Source organism: Phascolarctos cinereus, unplaced genomic scaffold (genome assembly GCF_003287225.1).
Source record: "Phascolarctos cinereus isolate Bilbo 61053 unplaced genomic scaffold, phaCin_HiC Scaffold_4;HRSCAF=312, whole genome shotgun sequence".
Classification (NCBI taxonomy): domain Eukaryota; kingdom Metazoa; phylum Chordata; class Mammalia; order Diprotodontia; family Phascolarctidae; genus Phascolarctos; species Phascolarctos cinereus.
The window spans coordinates 82,487,887-82,507,219 of record NW_027555847.1 but is presented as its reverse complement, the minus strand read 5'-3'; the positions used below and the strand labels follow the sequence as shown (position 1 = coordinate 82,507,219).

General features: G+C 41.6%; 1 protein-coding gene across 1 annotated transcript in view; it reads right to left on the bottom strand.

The window, feature by feature from the left end:
• Window positions 1-529: 529 nt before the first annotated feature.
• The window catches only part of LOC110197545 (inter-alpha-trypsin inhibitor heavy chain H4-like), a 31,644-nt gene continuing 12,840 nt past the window's right edge, over window positions 530-19,333 (bottom strand). The window contains 13 exon segments of the mRNA XM_020971555.2: window positions 530-777; window positions 1,347-1,446; window positions 2,198-2,349; window positions 2,522-2,583; window positions 2,585-2,703; window positions 3,275-3,472; window positions 3,780-3,839; window positions 4,968-5,024; window positions 5,260-5,414; window positions 5,707-5,846; window positions 14,634-14,819; window positions 15,225-15,406; window positions 18,769-18,894. Of these exon segments, the coding sequence (XP_020827214.2) occupies window positions 693-777; window positions 1,347-1,446; window positions 2,198-2,349; window positions 2,522-2,583; window positions 2,585-2,703; window positions 3,275-3,472; window positions 3,780-3,839; window positions 4,968-5,024; window positions 5,260-5,414; window positions 5,707-5,846; window positions 14,634-14,819; window positions 15,225-15,406; window positions 18,769-18,894 (1,622 nt within the window). The 3' untranslated portion in view covers window positions 530-692.

The window sequence follows — 19,333 nt, the reverse complement described above, 5'->3', positions numbered from 1 at the left end:
TTGAAGGGAGAGGAACATAATGGGTGTCTTCTAGTATTTGCAGGGTGTCATGCAAAAAAGAAATGAGAATTTCTCTGCCAGAAGGCAGAACTTGGAGAAGTTTTGGGAGATTGCAAGAGAAATGGATTTGGGCTCACCAGAAGGAAAAACTTTACAATCAGGGCTGTTCCCAAAAGGAATGATGTACTTAGGAAGCAGTGAGCTCCCTCTAACTGGAGGTCTGCATACAAATACTAGAAGACTACTTTTTGGAGCTATTGTAAAGGGGATTTTTGCCCAAATCCAGGTTGGATCTAATGCCCTCAGAAATCCATCTAGCACAGAGATGATATGATCCCAAGGTTCTAAGGGTCCAGCCTCCTATAGTTCTGCAGATCCAAGAGTGTCATCCCAAACTGGCCCAGGGCAAGTCCCTGGAGTAGGTGACCCCCTTTCCCCCATGACTCTTCATACTTCATTATGAGATTCAGCGACCAGGGATGCCTTTTGCCACTGGTCCCCAGGAAATAAGAGGCATCACACAGAACAGTACTGACATGACCTCTGCTTTATAACATCTCGCCACCCTTCTTGCCTTCACATTTGTCCCAGATAGACGATTAGCAAAAGGTAGGGGCAGCTTCTGGCTGGCGTGGGCTGCACCAGGCATAGGGACCAGAGGAGGAAAGCATAGCTGGCCATTAATCTTCACCTTATAAGGGTTGCTCCAAAGACCAGCATGGGAACGTTGGCAGCGGGGTAGTACTTCTGCTTCCTTGAAAATCCACCACAGGCTTTCTGTGAAATAAACAGAGAGACAGAGAGAGATAGAGACAGAGACAAAGACACAGAGACAGAGATAGTGTTCATCAGAAAAATTCTCAGTCAATTATTTGAGGGTTTTGTTTATTTTCTAATCATTTTTTCATTTTCCATTAATCATCTTCTTTGTTCAATTATCTGTAGTGTCAGAATTATCCATTTTCTAAAATGATTCATGCTTTTCCTCTACTTATTCTCTCTTCTTTTTCCTCCTCTAATTATTTGTATAGTTTGCTTTTTCTATTACGTGTGATTAGAATTAACTGTGGTTTTCAAAGAGGCTCCACGCATCTTGTTATTTGGAATATCTGTGAGTTTGGGATTATCTAGGGGTGGCAAGGTGCCCCTATGTTGGCTCAAATCTTTGGAAATTACCTGGCCAAAGGTGCCACCGTTGCCTGGAGTGGCCAGATCTGTGTTTGGGCATTAGATTCCGACACTTGAGGTTCACTGGGAGGGTGTGGAAGGGAGGGATTGACAGAATGGAACTCAGGCACCCTTACTCCCAGTCTAGCCTGGGCCCACAGCAGACTGGCCTCTATTACCTGGTGACATTATACGTCTTTCCCCTCACACTCAGCTCCCGTGTGTCTTCAGCTGTGCTCGGCCCAGCAGTATCCCACTGAAAGTCCTGGTAAAACTGACCTAAGAAGCAAGAGGTCAGGGGGATATGTTAGAGAAAGAGCCACGGTGAGACAGGGACAAAGTCAGAGAATAGGAGACACACAAAGGGACACACACACACACACACACACACACACACACACACACACATATGCACATATGTGAAGAGACCAAGAAAGAAACATCTGGACAGAGAGAAAATGACCAACAGGGATAGAAAGAGAAACACAGTGAGAGGGAGAGGAAGATAAAGACAGAACAAGAGGAAGGAAGAGAGAGACACAGGAGGCTGAAAAAGAGATAAACTGAGAAAGAGGAAACTGAATTCAGACTCCCATAAAGAGGTAATGTTTAAGTGAATACTAGGATAAGGGTTTATGGGGGGGGTGGGTGGTTCTGAAATATGAGGATAACTACTCAGATTTGTGAGAGAATTTTCAAAGGGGCAGATAATCAGAGAATGGGGTAGTCAGATGGATAGGAGATGATCAGAGTTGGATGAATCTAGAAAGGTATCAGAAAAGGGGAATGAAAGAAGGGGAGTCTTAAGTGTCTCAAGTGGGATGAACAGAGGGTAGATGATGGCCAGGAGAAGGAATGTTTTGAGTACTGGAGTCTGTTAAAAGAAGACTGTGGTCATAGGAGGGGGCATTCATAAGGCTGATAGTCAGAAAAGGGGATGCTCAGAAGTGAAGATTGTAGGTAGGGGCACAGTCAGAGAAGTAAGTGGCCAGAGAACTGCAAAGAGCTGTGGATAGGGTCCAGGCTTTACCAAGGACTCCACTGGCTTGGCTGGAGAAGTGACCTGGATCATTTAGGAAGAGCCGCAGTCCAGGAGTGGGATTGCCCAAGGACACTAGGCCAATGGTGACTTTGTCTGAGGCACTGAGCAGCAAAAGGCCATTTTCCAAGGTCAACTTCAATCTGTTGAGAAACCAAGCCCTAAGGAGGGTAGATGGGAGACCCAGGGAGCCAGCTCAAAGTCTGGGGCATAATAGTCAGAAAAGAGAATTTCTGCTTCCCCAGGTGCAAGGGTTCCCAGTCCTGGGTTCAAGGTCCTACCTGCTCCTGAATCCCCTCATGCTCCCAGGCCTACCCAGGCATCACCAAGTACAGCGTCCCCTGCCATTGGTAAGAGGAGCTTTTCCCGCCGCTGCCCACGAGTCACCACGATGCTGTCTTTCGTCACACGCACCTTCACCTCAGGATTCCTGTAGCTCACCTGGAGCCACACAAACTGATCTGTGCTCCCCTCATACTTGCCAGTCACCTCAATGCCTGGAAACCCATGAGATCAGAAGGGTTGAGAGCAGTCCTCAGGGCAGCAACATGTCACCTCCTCTAGGAAGCCCATGCTGATGAACCATCTCCCCATGGAAGCTAATGTCCTCTTGGGGAGGCCTGCTGGGGATGGGCCCTCCCAGCCCTGACTGATCTTCTGCCCTGCATTTCCTCTATTCCTTCAGGCTTGGTCCACTCTCATTGGTGTCCATCCATATACAGCTCTGTAAAGGACCCACAATCTTTTTCTATGGGGGTCCTGCCTCTCCAGTGGACCTGCGACTCTCTAAGGATAGCGACAGTTCCTCAAGTCAGCCAGCCTTCCTTACCACCTTCCTGTACCCAACGTAACACTTAGCCACACTATGGAAGAGAGAGCAGAGGAGCAGACTCTGGCCCTGACGTCAGAGAGCTCCCGGTTGAGGGGACACAGAATAGCAGCTGATTCCCCAAGCCCCGCCCTAGTCTGAGGGAGACAGACTTCTTGACATGGAGCAAGTTGGTGTCATCAGGAGAAGACTGAGGGAATGTGAACTGTGTGTGTATGAGCTGGTAGGTGGACTCTCACCTTGGACGGGATCAGAGAAGATATCGACAGGGGTCTGGAATGATACCCTGATGTCCATGCACAGGGCCTCCTGGATACTGTTATTACTCTGTCTGGGCAGTGACAAGATGAAATGAGGGCCCCTTTCCATCGGACCAGGAGAGGAGAGAACTGGGTGATGTGATTCCTCCAACTCAGCTTTATAACGACTTTGAACATCTAAAGAATAAAAAACAATAGCAGTTTAACATTACAAAATTCTTTCCTCACTGTGATCTGGGTCCTATAAAGTATCATCATGTCCATTTTACAGAAAGTGAGGCTCAGACAGACTGAACGACCGGACCAAAGTAACACTGTTGACTTGTTATCATCCTCCCCAGCCATAGGGTCTGAAGATACATAATAAGAGTCCTTGAGGTGCCTGCAGTTGGCACTGAAGGGAGTCTTACATAAGAGATGAAAAGTGAAGGTTGCCAGAAAGGTAGGCGGCAAGGGCTATTCTGAATGTCTCAGGGTGCCTTACTTTTCAAGCGAGGTGCTGGCCTTGACCTGAAGGCTAACTTGCTCCTGATGGTCTTTGAATCTGGAAGGAGACAGACATGGAGGTGATGAGGGAAGAAGGGAAAACAAAGGAAAGCAGCCAGGTCCGTTCTGATACCCCAGAGAGAGGATCCAAGAGAGAAGGGGCTTCTTCCAGTGAGGCAGACACCAGGGTCCTATAATGTCTCAACCATTGGACAAGAACTCTTCTTCAGGGCCCCCCCTCCGGGGGATGCGTGATGACCTGGTCCAGAGAGAGTGTCCCCCCTCCCCACGCACAGACGTTAGCTGTAAAATCTCTAAGGCATCTCCCCAGAGAAGTCAGCCCCTGTCTTCTTCACCACAATACCCTCACTGAGCCTATGTAATCTGGATGAAACAGACACAGTCTTTAGATATTTTCTTCTAGCTGCAGAGAGATGACAAGGAGCCTGACGACCTGTAATATTTCTCAATCTGACCGTCAGGACCTCACTCACATTGGTCAAGCCCTTCTTTCTGCAAATAACTCGCTGTGTGACCTTGGCTGAATGAGTTACCTCCCCTGCTGCTCAGTCTCCTCATCTGTAAAGCTTGGAGAAATGACCTAGGCTGTTCTACCAAGGGCCTCATAAGGCAGTATCTTCAATGATTTTATCTTCACAGCTCTGAGATGTAGCTGCTTTTATTATTTCCATTTTACAGATGAGAAAACTGAGGCAAACAAGTTAAGTGACCAGCTCAAGAATAAACAGCTAGTAAATGTCTGAGGCTGGATTTGAAGTCAGGTTTTCCTGACTCCAGGCCCAGCACTCTAACTTCTGGGCCTCCTAGCCTTGTCTAGGTAGTGGGTATGGGTTCCATAGAATCAGTCACAATATCTTGACTGGATCCCTTTCTTACCAATAACATAGAGTAAGATCCCAACTGTTGGAAATGTTTGAGCCACTCATCTGTCAGGGATGCTGCTAGGGGAGATTCTGGAGGTATTTTGAACCTGAATTAAGGGCTTGGTCTAGTCAAAGCTAGGGTTTAATCTGAGGCCTGAGTCAGCAGACAAACTGGCCAACAGGATAACCAATCCTCAGTCCTTCCTTGACTTCATTCACACCAAGCTCTAACCATGGCACTAACCCCAGTCACACAGCCACATGTATCCCCTGAGCTCTGCTCCAGGAAATCCATCCTTTACCTTGAGATATCCGTGCATTTCGTGATGATAGTGAAAATGAAAACGACTGACCATTATCTGAAAAAAAAAGGAAAGAGAAGTTGGTCCCCAGGTTCTCCCTGACTCTGCCCCCAAAGCCCCAACCTAATGTGGCCAAGTTCTCAGAGAAACAGAGCTCTGGAGCCCTCAGGGCAGGGCAGAAATGGGGGCAGGAGGGATACCTGGGCATTAGAGTTTAAAGGACCTGGAAAAGTCTGGTTCAGGGAAAGCCCCTGACCTCCAGGAAAGCCCCACCTACCCACCCACTGCTCACCTGCTTCCACTGGCTTTGAAACCACCTGGGCCTCATATTGGCCCTCTGGTTTGGTGACCACCATGGATGTGAGTGGAGTGACAAAGCTGAATTTGAGGGACAGGTCCAAAGCCTGGGCCTCCAGGCTCTTCTGCTCATCACCTGAGGCTGAAACACTGAAGGTCCAGGCCATCAGTGCTGGCCTCTTTCCCTCTCATCAATCATTCTTTCTGCTCCTTCTGGACCCCCAAGGGGGGTCATCACTCTAACATCCACTGCTTTGGAAATGAGGCAGTGGGCTTCTTCTCTCTCCCTTACAGGATGTAACAGACCCACCCAGACCCCTCAACCCCCCTCAACTCCACAGCCCAGGAGGGGAGCACCCTTCACTCATGGGTGTTGTGACCCAGATGAGCTGCAGAGAGCCTCAATGCTTTCCCCAAGGTCACACGGATAAGGGTTACTCACACTTTCTCGAGCAGCTGCTGGATGGTCAGATATGCCCACAGGCGCTCCATGAAGTTGTGGAAGATGTACTTTGGGCTCTGGAAGACTTTCTCCTTGTCTGCAACATTTACTTCTGTTTGGAAGGTGAAATTCTGGGTGTGCTGAATAGAGGGGAGATGGGGGTGAAGCCTAGCATTTGCTTGGGGCTCTGCTCAGGTCCCCAACCCCTTTCCACCTTCCCCCCAACTAGACAGAGCAGCATTAAACCATGCCTGAACTGCAACTGCAGACAATCTCCCTGGATGGCTTGTTGGCTCCATTAACTTCATTTCACCATTTTAGTTGATCATCAAACAAAAAACTATTTTATACATCTATCATCCACAGGCCAACAGAGCTTAGAATTTCAATTACATGATTGCCTATTCCAGGATCCTCATTTTACAGATGAAGAAAATGAGGCCCAGAAGTTAAATGATCTGCCCAAAGTCACATAGGGTAAGTAGCAAAGCTAGATTCTGTTTTTTTTTGGGGGGGGATGAGGTAATCAGGGTTAAATGACTTGCCCAGGGTCACACAGCTAGTTAAGTGTCAAGTGTCTGAGGTCACATTTGAACTCAGGTCCTCCAGACTCCAAAGGCTGGAGCTCATCCACTGCACCACCTAGCTACCCCCAAAGCTGGGATTCTTTCTCCACTAGAGCAAACCAACATTTCCTCTCAGCAGAAAAAGATTAATTACTCTGTCTTCCTGTGATAGCCCTTCTTATATTTGATGACAATCTAGTCTTCTTTTCTCCAGGTCAAACATCTCCAGTTCCTATTCCCAAAGGGCTATAAAACTACATACCCTTTGATGGAGCAATACCACTGCTAGGTCTATATCCCAAAGACATTAAAAAAAAGGAAAAAGGACCTATTTGTACAAAAATATTTATAGCAGCTCTTTTCGTGGTGGCTAAGAATTGGAAGTTGAGGGGATGCCCATCAATTGGGGAATAGCTAAAACAAGTTGTGGTATACAAATGTAATGGAATATTATTGTGCCCTAAGAAATAACAAGCAAGGTGATTTCAGAAAAGCCTGGAAAGACTTACATGAAGTCAACAGAACCAGGGGAACATTGTACATAGTAACAACAATATTGTTTGATGAAGAAGTATGAATAACAGTGATCAAAGATAATCCCAAAGGAATAATGATGAAGTATGCTATCCACTTTCAGAGAAAGAATTGCTATTATTTGAGCACAGATTGAAGCATGCTATTTTTCACTTTCTTTCATTTTTTCTTTTTTGGTCGAGTGTTCTTATACAAAAGGGCTAATATGGAAATGTTTTTACATGATTGCCTATGTATAACTTATATTTGCTTGCTTACCATTTAGGGAGCGGGGAAGCGAGGGAAGGATAGAATTTGAACTCAGAACTTTAAATAAAAATATTAAAAATAAAACATCCCTAGTTCCTCCAACTAGTCTATAACTGACACAATTTCAATGTCTTTTTCCTTGGTGACTGCAGAGAATAAGGAACAGAAGGGGAGAATTTCTGCTGATCAGACTATGCAGTGGTATGCGTCCTGTTATTTCAGCACACGCAGAGGAGTCATCCTCCCCTGAATTACTACTGCCCTGTTGTCAGAAGTTACAACTTGAAGTGAAGAAGAAGCAGCAGCAGCATTTCTGCTGCCCCAGAGAATTTTCAATTCTGAGGACAAAAGTCTGTGCTGGAGAACGCAAAACAAAGTAGATGCCTCTCAACTGGGGAATGAATGAACAAATGATGGCGTGGGAATGTAATGGAATATTATTGTGCTGTAAGACATGAGGAAAGGAGGGGCAGCCAGGTAGCTCAGTGCATAGAGCACCGGCCCTGGATTCAGGAAGACCTAAGTTCAAATCTGGCCTCAGACACATAACGTTTAGTAGCTGTGTGACCCTGGGTAAGTCACTTAACCCCATTGCCTAGCCAAAAAAACAAAACAAAACAAAACAAGGAAATGAGGAAAGGAGTGGTTTCAGAAGAACCTGGGGAAACTATTAATTGAAACAATTGATAACGAGTTAAGTTGCAACATATAAAATAAATCCACAAATAATATAAATAAGCAAATTAAGAATTTCAATAAAAACTAAAAATAAGAGCAATACCTGAAATTGAATACTGGTATTTAGTATTCGAAGATACCTATCTTCAATCATCAAATACAACATTGCCATGACAGTGGTAATTCAGAAAGTTGGTGGGAATTTTCTTTTAGTTTCAGTAGCATTCTGCCAAGCTGATTTTTTTTCCCTTATATGAAATCTTAATTCAAATTCAGAAAGTTAATTATTTGACAGTTTAGCAAATTGGGAAGAGAGAAATGCTTCTGGTAAATGGGGGGGGGGGGGGAAAGTTGCACTCTTTATTTTCTTCTAGGATAGCCGTTTGGAATCAGAAAAATATAGGGAAGGACACCCAATCTACTCTTTGGAAGTTTAATGATTTACATTTGAGTTCTCCTTTCTTCACTATCAAGTGATTAATGCTGCGTATTAGCCCTTTTGTAAGTCTGTTTCACAGCCTGTGAGTTAGTGGATACATTGTTAAGGACTGAGGAGATACATGATTAAGGGGGAGAAATGATTAAGATGGTCACTGCCCTCAGGGAGTTTACTATCCACCAAGGGAGGCAAGGCTTGCCTAAGTAATTTTGATATCAAGTACAATGGAGTTTCCTGGGAAATCCAAGTGAAGTGCTTTGAGAAGTTCACAAGAAAGAAGGATGTAAAGAAGAGGAAGGGTCCAGAAAAGCATCTGCTTACCAACGGAAATATACCCAATCTGATTTGTCCCGAAGACTCTTACTTGTATATAAATTTAAAATTCTACTTGTAATACCTCATCATGCCTTGTCATTTATTTGAACCTGAAAGAATTAGTTTTAGTGAGCAGTAGATTATACCTTCTTTTTATGCTATTTCTAACCTAATGTGGGAAAAATATCTGCCTTTATAATTCTGCTCATCTACATTTTAAACTATGTCCCAATTCTGACCCCAATGGACTTAAGACCAGTACCCAAAAGAACTTTATGCCTAGTAGCTTTATTTCCAAACTATGCAGAAAAACTGCCTGTTGTTAAAAGTAGCAATTAATTTTATCACTTTAAACCAAAAAACACGTGGTTTGTTTTAACCTCTCACCATTTTCTGTCCTCATCGAAAAAAAAAAGTCACAGGGTAATAGGAATGGAAAGCTTTCATTAGTGATAATTTTTAAATGATAATGCTAATTGTTATTCTTGAAAGTATGTCCTATTTAATGTAAGTTTAGAAGCTAAATAAATTTTAAGTGACCTGGTCATTCAACAAATACTAAAAGCCTATTATTTATAAAATAATGAAAGCCCTACTCATATTTTGGGTATAACCTAGACAATATACATAGTATCCCCTTCTAAATTATGGCATAAGTGAAACCTCATTTGAATTAGAAAGTTTATGAAGTATTCAATAATGCCAATTTAAATTTGAGAGCATTAGAAATAAAGTGACTTAAATGGGGGGGAAAATGGACCTAATTAAAAGGGACAATTAGGGAGAATACATCTTGCTAAAAGGTACCATATACAATGAAATAATATCAATACTAAACATATGTGCACCAAATGGCATAGCATCCAAATTTTTAAAGGAAAAGTTAAGTGAATTACAAGAGGAAATAGACAGTAAAACTATACTAATGGAGGGAATTCAATTTTTCCCTCTCAGAGCTAGATAAATGTAACCATAAAATAAGAAAGAAGTCAAGGAAATGAATAGAATCTTAGATAAGTTAAATGAGATAGACCTCTGGAAAAAACTGAATGGGAATAGAAGGGAGACTACCTTTTTCTCAGTTATACATGGCACCTTCACAAAAATTAACCATGTATTGGGGCATAAAAACCTCGCAACCAAATGAAGAAAAGCAGAAATATTAAATGTACCCTTTTCAGGCCACAATGCAATAAAAATTACATTTCAAAAAGGTCATAGAAGCATAGATTAAAAGTTGATTAGTAACTAAATAATCTAATTCTGAAGAATGAATGGGTCAAAGAACAAATCATAGAAACAGTAATTCCATTAAGGAGAATAACAAGACTACATTCCAAAATTTGTGGGATACAGCCAAAGCAGTACACAGGGGAAATTTTATATCTCTAAATGTATACATCAATAAAAGAGAGAAAGAGCAGATCAAGGAATTGGGCATGATACTAAAAAAAAAAATAGAAAAAAGAACAAATTAAAAACCCCAAATTAAATATCAAAATGGAAATCCTGGAAATTAAAGGAGAGATTAATAAAATTGAAAGTTAAAAAAAAACCATTGAACTAATAAATAAAGCTAGGAGCTGGCTTTACTAAAAGAAACAATAAAATAGATAAATCATTGGTTATTTTGATTTAAAAAAAAGAAAGAAGAAAACCAAATTACTAGTATCAAAAATGAAAAGGGTAGATATACCACCAATGAAGATGAAATTAAAGCAATTAGGAGTTATTTTGCCCAATTATATGCCAGTAAGGTTGATGATCTAAGTGAAATGGATAAATATTTACAAAACTATAAATAGCCCAAATTAACAAAGAGGAAATAGAATACTTAACACTACTTTGAGAGAGAGAGAGAGAGAGAGAGAGAGAGAGAGAGAGAGAGAGAGAGAGACTGAGCAAGCTATCAATGACCTCTCTAAGAAAAAATCCCCAGGAACAGATGGATTTACAAGTGAATTCTACCAAACATTTAAGAAACAATTACTCCTAATACTATATAAACTATATTAAAAATAGATAAAGAAATCTATCAAATTCCTTTTGTGACAAAAATATGGTTTTGATACCTAAACCAGGGAGAGAAAAAAACAGAGAAAGAAAACTATAAACCAATTTCCTTAATAAATGTCAATGCAAAAATGTTAAATAAATACTAGCAAGGAGATTACCCCAATCTATTGCAAAGATCATACATTATGGCAAAGTGATATTTATTCCAGGAATGCAGGGCTGGTTCAATGTTAGGAAACCTACCAGCGTCAACAACAAAAACAACAAAAATCATACATATGATTATATCATTAGATGGAGAAAAAGCCTTTGACAAAATTAACACCCATTCCTATTGAAAACACAGCATAGGAATCAATGGAGCCTTTCTTAAAATGATAAGCAATAGCTATCTAAACCAACAGCAAGCATTATCTGTAATGAGGATAAACTTGAAGCCTTTCCATTAAGGTCAGGAGTGAAGCAAGGATGGTCATTATCACCACTATTATTCAATATTGTACTAGAAATGCAAGCTACAGCAATTAGATAAGCAAAAGAAAATAAAGGAATGAAAATAGGCAATAAGGAAACAAAACTATCACTCTTTGCAGATGATATGATGGTAAACTTAGAAAGTCCTTAAGAATCAATTAAAAAACTAGTTGAAACAACTAACAACTTCAACAAAGTTGCAGGATATAAAATAAGTCCACATAGATAATCAGCATTTCTATATACTACCAACAAAACTGAGAAGAAAGAAATAGAAAGAGAAATTCCATTTAAAATAATTGCAGACAATATAAAAGATTTGGGAGTCTACTTGCCAAGACAAACCCAGGGATTTTATATCATAATTACAAAATACTCTTCACATAAATAAAGATAAACAATTGGAGAAACATTAATTGCTTGTGGGAAAGCCAAGGCAATATCATAAAAATGACAATTCTACCTAAGTTAATTTACTTATTCAGTGCCATTCCAACCAAACTACCAAAGAATTATCTTATAGAGCTAGAAAAAAATAGTAATAAAATTCATCTGGAAGAACAAAAGGTCAAGAATATCAAGGGAATCAATAAAAAAAATGTTAAGGAAGGTGGTCTAGTAGTCCTGGGTATCAAATTATATTACAAAAGTGGTAATTATCAAAACAATTTACTATTAGCTAAGAAACAGAGTGGTGGATCAGTGGAATAGATTACACAAACTATAAACAATAGTAAATAACAATAGTAATCTAGTGTTTGATGAACCCAAAGACCTAAGCTTTTGGGGTAAGAACTCAACATTTGATAAAAATTGTTAGGAAAACTTGAAAGCAGTTTGGCAGAAACCAGGCATAGATTAACATCTCACACTGTATGCCAAGATAAGGCTAAAATGGATAAATGATTTAGACATAAAGGATGATATCATAAGTAAATTAGGGGAGCATGGAAAAATGTATTTGTTAGATCTATGGATAAAGAAAGAGTCTGTGACCAAACAAGAGATAGCAAGAATTAAGGGAAGTAAAATAGATAATTTTGATTATACGAAATTTTAAAACTTTTGCACAAACAAAACTAATGCAGCCAAGATTAGAAGGAAAAGAGGAAACTGGGGGGAAATTTTGCAGCACTATTCTCTGATTAAAGCTTCATTTCTCAAATATATAGGAAACCGAGCCAGATTTATAAAAATAAGAGACATTTCCCAATTGATAAATGGTCAAAGGATATGAACAGGCAGTTTTCGGAAGAAAAAAATCAAAGCTATTTATAGTCATATGAAAAAATACTCAATTACTATTGATTAGGAAAAAACAAATTAAAAAGACTCTGAGACATCACCTCACATTTATCAGGTTGGCCAACATGACAGAGAAAAAATGACAAATGCTAGAGGGGATGTGGAAAAATTGGGACACTAAGGCACTATTGGTGGAGTTGTGAATTAGTCTAAACGTTCTGGAGAACAATTAGGAACTATACCCAAAGGGCTATAAAACTATACATGCCTTTTAACCCATTACTAGGTCTGTATCCCAAAGAGATCAAAGAAAAGGGAAAAGTACCTACATGTGCAAAAATATTTATAGTAGCTCTTTTTATGGAAGAAAAGAATTGGAAATTGAGGAGATAACCCATCAACTGGGGAATGGGTGAACAGATTGTGGTATAGGACTATGATGGAATACTATTTTTCTATAAGAAAGAATGAGTGGGATGTTTTCAGAAAAAGCTTATAAGACTTATATGAACTCATGCAAAGTAAAGTGGGCAGGACCAGGAGAACATTGTACATGGTAATAGCAGTATTGTAAGGATGATCAACCATGAAAAACTTAGCTACCAAGACAGTGATCCAAAACAATTCCAAAGGACTCATTATGAAAATTGCTATCCACCTCCAGAGAGAGAACTGATGAACTATGAATGCAGAGTGAAGCACACTTTAAAACAAAATTTATTTTTACTGTCTTATTTTGTTTGTGTTTTCTTTTGCAACATGGCTAATATGGAAATATGTTTTGCATGACTTTACATGTATAATTGATATCAAATTACTTGCCTTCTTAGAAAGGATGGGAAGGAGGGAAAGAATTTGAAACTCAAATTTTTAAAAATTGATTGTTAAAAAAACATTTACATGTAATTGGGAAATATTTGATGAAATAAAAACAAATTAAAAAAAAACAAATACAAGGTCTTTTGCATTACTACTTCCCCTGTTCTTTTAAGAAAGCTCCTTAAATTCTTTCTGTGTAGCTCTGGCTTGTCCCTTCTTTCCCCCCTTTAACATCTTAGCCACTTAAATCAATAAATTACTGTTTCTGGTGCATTTGAGAGCCATATTTGACTGTCTTCTCCTCCTCTCAAACCTTGGACAAGCTGGGTCACCAGCCCTGGAACTTGCTGTCCACATCTCTGTTCCTTTCACCTAATGGCCCTTTTCCCCAGCCTTGGTAGATCACACTAAGCCAGTCTAGCCGGGACAAAGGAATATTTGGGCTTGGCCCTGTCCACACCCTCTAATATTGCCCTTGCTCTCCCCTGAGACTCATCTCACAGAGAATGTCATTCAACTACGCGAATCTCAGAGTTGGAAAAGACTTCAAGGCGCATCAAACCCAACCCATACCTGAGTAGGAGTGCTATCTACAACATCCCTCCCGATGAAAATGAAGTCAGTCTTACATGACCTCTTAATCCACACTGCCATTAGGGTTTTTACCTAACGATATAGTGCTTAGCACCTTATTGCTCTTAGCTCTTTCTTTTTTTTGTTTGTTTGTTTGTTTTTAGGCAATTGGGGTTAAGTGACTTGCCCAGGGTCACACAGCTAGTAAGTGTCAAGTGTTTGGTCTGAGACCAGATTTAAACTCAGGTCCTCCTGATTTCAGGGCCGGTGTTCTATCCACTGTGCCGCCTAGCTGCCCCATCTCTTAGCTCTTTCTAAACACTTACAAACATTTTTTCAAAACGTGTTCTAGGAAAGGCAGTGATGGCTACTGGGCCTCTGAGATCTAGGTCCAATTCCTCTATCTTTTCAAGTCCTACTAATCCTCAAAAAATCAACTGAAGTCCTCTCTCTCCAAAGAGACATTTATTACCTACTCCATCCACAGTGACTTCTCTCTCCTTCGACTTCATACCATACTTTCTAGCTTCTACTTTGTCATTCTCCAGTGGACTCCTTGGTGAGTGCTGTCTCCCTCAGATTATAAGCTCTCTGAAAACAGAAACTGTCTGTTCCTTCTCTGTCTCCTTTTGTTTGCTAAAGACAGGCCCCAGATCTGTTTCTACTCTCTTCTCACAGAGTGTCAGCTGGCCAAGGTTAGTAGCTACATTGGGTCTGCCTAACTGTCCAGTCCTTGAAAGCTGGGCCTGGGTCCTTCTGTCATCTCCTCTCATCCCTCTCCCCCAAGACTCTGAGCTCCTTGAGAGCAGAACCTAGACCTGCTTCTCTCCACACTTAGCTGCCAATGAGCAGCACCGACCTGGGCACAAAGCAGGGAAGGGAATTCTTGTGGCTTAGGAAAGACTGGATGATGAATAGATTGAATAATTTCAGGCAGAGGCACAACCATGACTAGGACCCAGATCTCCTGACTCTCAGACCAAGGCTCTCCCATCTAAGGATTTCTGGGCTTCACTTACCAACTGGCCTTTGACTTGGGCTGAGAGCAAATCCTGGGCCTGGGGTTGGAGCTTCCCAGCCACCACTAGCTCAGAACCTTGGAAGAAGACCCTGAAGCTGTCCTGAGTGAGCATCTCCACAGAATTTTCTGGGTACTGGAACTTCACCATGGTCAGCAGTGGGTTGGCCACCTCCTGGTAAAAGTCCTTTGGGAGGGAAGGGAGAGATTAAGGCAGACTGAGGCACAGTGGGCAGGGCAGCTGCCTGGGGTCTGTAGGACTTTAGATCTAGACAAGGTTTTAGGGATGGTCTAGCACAGGGCTTCTTAAACTTTTCCGACTCACAACCCCTTCCACACTCCTTAAATTGTGGGTCAAGACCGCATCCAGTTTAAGAAGCGCTAGTTCAATTAACTCTTTCATTGGACAAAAAAGGGAAAGTAAAGTTTACAGAGGGGAAAGGACTTGTCCATAGTCACACAGGAATCAAGGTGCTGGGGGTTCCTCTTTTCCCCTCTAATTCTATCTGATGTAGCGTCCCTCACATAAAGGGTACTCATGACCTCCCCTGGGAGGTCTCCCCATGGGATCCCAAAGGCCAGGTGCTGGTACCTGGAGCTGCAGGTCAGCATCTGAGTCTTCATAGATGCGCCGGGCCACCCCACCATTTTCCAGGGCCAGCTTCTCCAAGAAAGCATAGTTGACATCAAAGCCAAAGCCCAGGCAATAGAGGTAGTAGTGGCCACCTACAGCTGCCTTCACATTCTCCTGAATCTTCTGGGGATCTCTCTCCCCTGTAGCAATAATGAATGGGCAGGGAGGGCAGAGGGAAATATTGGTTAGGTATTCAGCAGGTGAGTATTAAACTAGAATCATAGAAGGTCAGAGCTGGGAGGTACCTCTGAGACTAACTACTTACTCTAAGCCCCTCCTTTCATAGATGAGAAAACTAAGGCCCACAGAGGTCAAATGACTTGTTAAGGCTCACAGGTAGGATCAGAGGTAGGATTTGAATATAAGTCCTCTGACTGCATAACCAATATTCTTTCCAGTGTACCTTGATGCCTCCACCTCCATATGAACAGAAATCTCCTCCACAACAACCCTACTTCAGAGTGGAAATGGTAAAACTGAGGCCCAGAGAAGGCAAGAGACATGTTTCCAACTAGAACTTAAGGCCAAAATGGCTGCTTGAAAGGAAGCTGACTACCTAGTTCTCCCATAACTATTCCAGCAAAAACCTGAAATTCACTCCAGATTGGATAACAATCGAGGAATCCAATGAGAAACTTCAGTAAGTGACTTTATCCATCCTAGAACTATACAAAAAGTCAGTCAATAGTCCATGGGCAATAAGAAAGGGGACCACTAGCATAGGCAAATGAACCAGTAGTCTCCCAGTGGGACCAGAGAAGGGCCTGAGACCAGTGTTGCCTGCAATGCTTTCTGTCTGGAGGCATCAAGAGCACTGGGCTCTCCCAAAAAGCCCCAAGAAACCCCAAAACCAAAAGAAGGAAAACATAGAAGACAATATGAAATATCTCATTGGAAAAACAACTGCCCTGGAAAATAGATCCAGGAGAGACAATTTAAAAATCATTGGACTATCTGAAAGCCATGATCAAAAAAAGAGCCCAGACATCATCTTTCAAGAAATTATCAAGGAAAACTGCCCCGATATTTTAGAACCAGAGGGAAAAACAGAAATTGAAAGAATCCATGCATCATCTCCTGAAAGAGATCCCCAAAGGAAAATTCCTAGGAATATTGTAGCCAAATTCTAGATTTCCAAGGTCAAGGAGAAAATATCAAAAGCAGCCAGAAAGAAACAATTCAAGTATTTTGGAAACACAATCAAGATAACACATTAAGGGACCACAGGGCTCGGAATATGATATTCCAGAGGGCAAAGGAGATAGGATTACAGCCAAGAATCACCTACCCAGAAAAACTGAGCATAATCCTTCAGGGGGGGGAAATGGATATTTGGTGAAATAGAGGACTTTCAAGCATTCTTGATGAAAAGACCAGAGCTGAACAGAAAATTTGACTTTCAAATGTAAGACTCAAGAGAAACATGAAAAGGTAAACAAGAAAGAGAAATCATAAGGGACTTGTTAAGGTTGAGCTGTTTACATTCCTGCATGGAAAGATGATATTTGTAACTCATGAGACCTTAATCAATATTAGGGTACTTGGAGGGAAAAAATTATGTGTATGTATATATAGACAGATAGATAGATAAACAGAGGGCACAGGGTGAGTTGAAGATGAATGGGTGATATCTGGAGAATAAAATTAAGGGGTGAACAAGGATTATACTGGGAGAAGGAGAAAGGGAGAGGTAGAATGGGGCAAATTATCTCACATTAAACAGACAAGAAAAGGCTTTTACAGTGGAGGGGGGGAAGGTGAGAGGTAATGAGTGAACCTTATTCTCATCAGATTTGGCTTAAGAAGGGAATAACATACACACTCAATTGGGCATAGGAATCTATCGTACCCTACAGGTAAATAGGGGGTGAAGGGGGCAAGAGAGCAGGGGGATGACAGAAGGGAGGGCAGATTGGAGGAGAGGGTAATTAGAAGCAAACACATCTAAGGAGAGACAAGGTCAAAAGAGAGAACAGAATAAACATGGGGTAGGATAGGATGAAGTGAAATATAGTTAGTTTTCCACAGCATGACTACTATGGAAGTGTTTTGCATGACTGCACACGTATAACCTGTATCGAATTGCTTGACTTCTCAATGAAGGTAATTGGGGAGGGAGAAAGGGAGAAAATTTGCAACCCAAAGTTTTAAAAAACAGATGTTAAAAAAAATTGTTTTCACATGCAACTGGGAAATAAGATATACAGGCAATGGTGTATAGAAATCTATCCTGCCCTACAGGAAAATTGAAGGGGAAGAGGATAAGAGAAGGCAGGGAGGAGGGCAGAAATAAAAGGGAGGCAGATTAGGGGAAGTGGTATTCAGAATGCATGCCATTTTGGGGTGGGAGAGTGATGAGATGGGGAGAAAATTTGGAACTCAAAATATTGTGGAAGTGAATGTTGAAAACTAAAACTAAATTAATTAATTAAAAAAGGAACCCCAAAAGAAAAAGTTCCAGTAATAGCATAGCCAAAAGCTAGAACTCCTACATCAAAGAACATACTGCAAACATGCAAAAAGAACCAGTTCAAGCACCGAGGAAACACAGCTTTTCCCTTAAATGAGAGAATGTCTTGTAATCTAAATTTTCAAAAGACAAAAGATTAGGTTTACACCTAAGAATAATGCACTTTGCAAAGATGGGTGTAATCCTATAAGGAAAACAATGGGTATTTTTGGTAACAGAGGACTTTTAAGCATTTCTGATGAAAAGACTAGAGCTGAGTAGGAAATTTGACATGCAAACACAAATTCAGGAGAAATGCAGATGCTTAATGAAAGCAAGAGATGCCACCCTGAGGAAAAGCCTTGTATGCTAAATCAAACACTGTGCATTTCAAGCTTCATTTTCTTTGTACCTCAAAAATGCCACTTCATGGAATATTTTAACACAGAGCCCTAACCCTAACCTTTGATTTCTTATAGAGACAATAGTTGAGTTTCCTAAATCTAATGAATAAAGGCTTTTTTATGCTGGGGGCGGGGTGGGGAGGGAGAAGGATGGTAGTAGAACAAGAGATGAAAGAGACATTAGGGGCCATCTAGTTCAAGTCTCTTGTTTTTCACATATGTGAAAGCTAAGGCAGCTGACCTTTCTAACATACCTTCTCTGAAGCACACTGCATGAGACTTTCTCTAACTTTTCCACCTCTCATCAGATCTCCTAAAGAGCTTGGGGACAACAGCCCTCTGTCTGTCTTGTGTTGTCCTCTTCTTTATTCCCATGTGTGTCTCATGTATGCGAATCTCATCTCCTCACTCAAGCTGGGAATTCCTTGCTAGCAAGGGCTAGTTAGTTCTAATTCTCCTCTGTCTCTCCTAGATTGTGTGTATTCTGTGGGTAGGGCCAGGATCTTCTCCTCTGTCTCCCCTAAACTGCTACTCTCTTATCTTGGGAAAGAGTCCCCAGATCAAGAGCTCCCAGGACACATAGACTGTTAAGGAACACCCCAGGAAGTAGGTGCCCAAGTAGGAAGAACCCTCCCCACCCCCACCTCACCCTCAGTGGGATCCCCATCTGTGAGCAGGATGACCATGGAGACACTCCCTGATGGCAGCTGCTCCCTCCTGTTGCTCTCATCCAGCATTTTCACAGCCACAAGGACGGCCTCATTGATGTTGGTTGCTGGGGAGAAAAATCTGCTCACACCTGCCTCAGCTTTGTTACCGACTGAGACAGGTGGATGGTGGGAGGCCTGGGAGGAAGAGAGGGATGGAGGCTTGTCCAGGAGCAGAAGCCCAGCAGATAGCAATGGAGGCTGGAAGCTGAGAGATAAGTTAGAAAGGGAGGGTGGACAAGAGACCAAGACAGGTTAGAGGAGTATAGTTCGATCATTGTTCAGGACTTGGTCAAGGGCTTGCTTCAATGAACAGAGAATAACTTGAAATGAACATTTGGAATCTATTCAGATTGGCCAGTCTAGCTTGAGGCAGTGATTTATACTGGGGCCTACAAAGGGGAGGAGGAGCTGGGAGAGTTTGGGGAAGGGTGTAGATCATAAAGTAATTGATTGTCCTATTGGGTTAATGGGGTTGGGAAATAGGGCCAGGGTCCAGCTAGGAAT